The sequence below is a fragment of the Myotis brandtii genome, unplaced genomic scaffold (genome assembly GCF_000412655.1).
Source record: "Myotis brandtii unplaced genomic scaffold, ASM41265v1 scaffold49, whole genome shotgun sequence".
NCBI classification, from domain to species: Eukaryota; Metazoa; Chordata; class Mammalia; order Chiroptera; family Vespertilionidae; genus Myotis; species Myotis brandtii.
The window spans coordinates 3,903,078-3,905,996 of record NW_005368707.1 but is presented as its reverse complement, the minus strand read 5'-3'; the positions used below and the strand labels follow the sequence as shown (position 1 = coordinate 3,905,996).

Here is a 2,919-nt window from a genome sequence, read left to right as displayed (position 1 = left end):
CGCGGACTTGCCCCTGAGACGGCTGGCGGCTGGCAGAGGCTTCCGGCCGCAGGGACCCGGGAGGTGAGCTGGAGGTTTTGTCCAACGGTGCAAGGGCCGCGATTCCTCCTTCCTCTCCAAACACCTTGCAGCCTCTGAAACGGTTCCTTGAAACCTCGGAAAGGGGCGGCTGTGGAAGGGCTCGGAGCTCCAGGGTCGCACCGCACTGTGGGAGAGGACCACACTGACAGTGGGCCCTCGGGGGCTGGGACTCCCCGGGCCACGGGCTCCTGCGCTCTGAACTGTCCCCACCCTGCACATCCTGGAGCCGGAGGAAGGTCTGGGGGGAGGGGGAGTATGTGGTGCATTTGTCCCTGACACCACTTAACTTTCTAGCTCTGAGTCTGCTAACTTTCCCAGCCCTCACCCCCACCCCAGAGACGGACGCAGGAGGTTCAGCCAAACCATCCCAGACCTAGAGAACATGAACATTCCCGAAATCCCGGTACGGCCTGAGACTCATTAACTGGGGCTTGCGCACGCAGTCGTTCATGTTCCACCCAATTTCCCTCCCTCCCAACCCCTCTTTACGACCCGAGTGGAACCTCCGAGAGGCGTTAGTCTTCCGCTGTGACGGAAGGCCCCGCGAGGCCCCGCGCAGATGCCCTCCGCTCTCAGGAGTGTGCTTCTTCCAGATTAAAACCGAGGCAGAAAGGCTCGTTCAGGACTTAACTTTCCTTTGCCGCCGCGGGTACACACTCCTGGTTGAAGCGCGTTGAGAGCTCCATCGCCCGGTCAAGGACGAGGGCAGGGACTTGTCCCCGGAGTGTGCGGGGGCGAAGGGGACGGGTTAGCCAGGTACCGAGAGGTGCGGATTCCCTAGTTCGGATGCGGCGGTGTAGCTCCTGCCCCGAACTCCGCAGCCGCTCGCCTTGGCTCCATTTGGGGCTCGGGTCGCTCAGGGTGTGAGCGCTCTCAGCGAGTAACCTGCTGCACCTTCATCTCCTAGAACCCGAGCCCTGAGGAGCTCCCGGTGGCCCGGCTCCTAGGCGCTGTGGCCGCGCGGGGCGCCCCTGCCCGCCCGCACCATGAACACCATCGTCTTCGATAAGCTCAACGGCGCCGTGCTTTTTGAGGACCGCAGCGCTCCGGAGCGGGAGCGGGGCGGGCGCCCCTATGGCGGCGTCCTGGACAGTCCCCACGCCCGCCCCGAGGTGGGCATTCCGGACTGCCCGCCCCTCAAAGACAACCTCGGCCTGAGACACCGGAGGACCGGGTAGGCGCATCCTCCCTGGGCCCCGGGCCACCCGCAGCCCAGAGGGGTGGGGGCCGTGAGCGGAGGAGGCGTGCGAGTGGCAACCAGAGTGAGAGGGTTAGCGGCTTGGAGTATCCTAGGAGGGCAGGTCTCTGCCTCCTGGTTTTGCGCATTCTCATTTCAAGGTAGTAGTTTCTGAAAATATCGGGTAATCGATTGGTGAGGACAGCTCAAAAGAGGCTTATTGGAAACTGAGGACACCTGTAACTGGCCCCGCAATCCTCCCATACTTGGACCTCAGGATAGTGGGTGACCCCAGTCCCTCTCCGAACCTCGGGTGCAGACGCGCGACTGAGAGCCAAATATAAAGGATTGAGCTGGAAGAGTAGGAACAGGGAGGGCCAAGCTGTTGGGGTTTTCCAGGTCAGGCCGGCCCCGTGGGCTTCCTCCGTTCTGTCAAACAAGGCTTCGCCACAGCCTCGCGGCTCGCCTAGCCTCTGCCAGGGAGTTGGGAAGGTCGGCTTTGCCCTGGGCGCCCTAATCGCACGCGGCTGGGCCCGCTGCCAGCCGGGAGGGGAAGGCCCGGGAGCTTGCGTTGCTGGGTTTCGGTTTAGCAGGGTAAGGAGGTGACCCCAGCAGCTCAGGCTGCAGACATGTGGACAGCCGTCCCTAGCCCGGCCTCCTCCGAGAGGCTACCGGAGCGCGGGGTAAGGGAGAGGGAGAGGGGGCGGCCATCCCGGCCGTCTCCACCTGGAAGATTGCAACAGCTGCTTGTTCTGCGGCGCTGCTGGTTAGTTAATAGAGATTAGGTTTCCTCAAAACGTTACTACCAGTCCTTTAGGGTGGAATTGCATTTCAAAGTGTTTGAAGAGGCAAAAGCCCCAGAGGCTTCGGCACTAGCTCGGGAGCCTCCTGGAGTCGCCGGGCGCGCGGGCGTTGGCGCGGCGACACCTCCCGGAGCCTCCTGGGAACGCAACGCCCAAGGCCGGCTCCAGGCTGCTAGTCTTTCTCCTAGGAATATGCTTTTCAAGAGGCTTTTGTTTTTGTTTTTTGTGTTTTTTTTTCCTTCGTGGAACAGAGCTTTCCAAACTTGGTAACTCTCCTTATATAGGGAAAGACCCCTATAGTGTTTTCCTCGTACCCTTCCTTGGGAAAGTTTCTCCTTTTCCCCAGAGGATCCAAAGACTCTGGAGAGAGCTCGAAGGGAACCAGGACAGCAGGACGGTGGTCATCCCTTGCTTTATTCCCGCCGTCCAGTGGGCGACCGTTCCTTTGACTACAGGCGACTGGAAGCCCTGAGCGGCAGGCGTGCGTTAACTTTAACGCACGCCTGCAGCACCCTCCACGCAGCCCACCAGGCCAGAACCGCTAGAGGAGGGCGCAGTGCAGGCGGGCAAGGGAGGGGTGACACAGCCTTGCCGCACAGATCTGTAACTTGAATAACATTTTTCTTCAGGTCACTTAGCCATCGTCACCTAAACCTCTAACTTGGGTTACTGGCTTCAAGATGTCCCCCTTTTTAAGACAAACCTGGGGTCCTTCACTGCCACATGACCCCTGTGCGACAAACAGGCCACTTCAAAGAGACATACATACCAAGGAAAGGATATTAGCACCCAGAAATTGTGTGGCTCTCTCGCCTCAACCTCGGGACGCGCGGGGCGGGTTACCAAGGCTGGGCTGGG

The 2,919-nt window shown here is 60.7% G+C and overlaps 1 protein-coding gene across 3 annotated transcripts in view; it reads left to right on the top strand.

Moving 5' to 3' along the window:
• Window positions 1–2,919, top strand: part of MKX (mohawk homeobox) — a 77,079-nt gene that overhangs the window by 1,312 nt on the left and 72,848 nt on the right. For 2 of the 3 annotated variants that reach the window (XM_005876554.2, XM_014548022.1), the window contains exon 2: window positions 989–1,255. In XM_005876554.2, the coding sequence (XP_005876616.1) occupies window positions 1,068–1,255 (188 nt within the window). In that variant the 5' untranslated portion in view covers window positions 989–1,067. Of the gene's footprint in view, window positions 1–29; window positions 64–988; window positions 1,256–2,919 lie in introns of those variants that run through there. The other variant, XM_014548021.1, reaches the window with a different exon arrangement.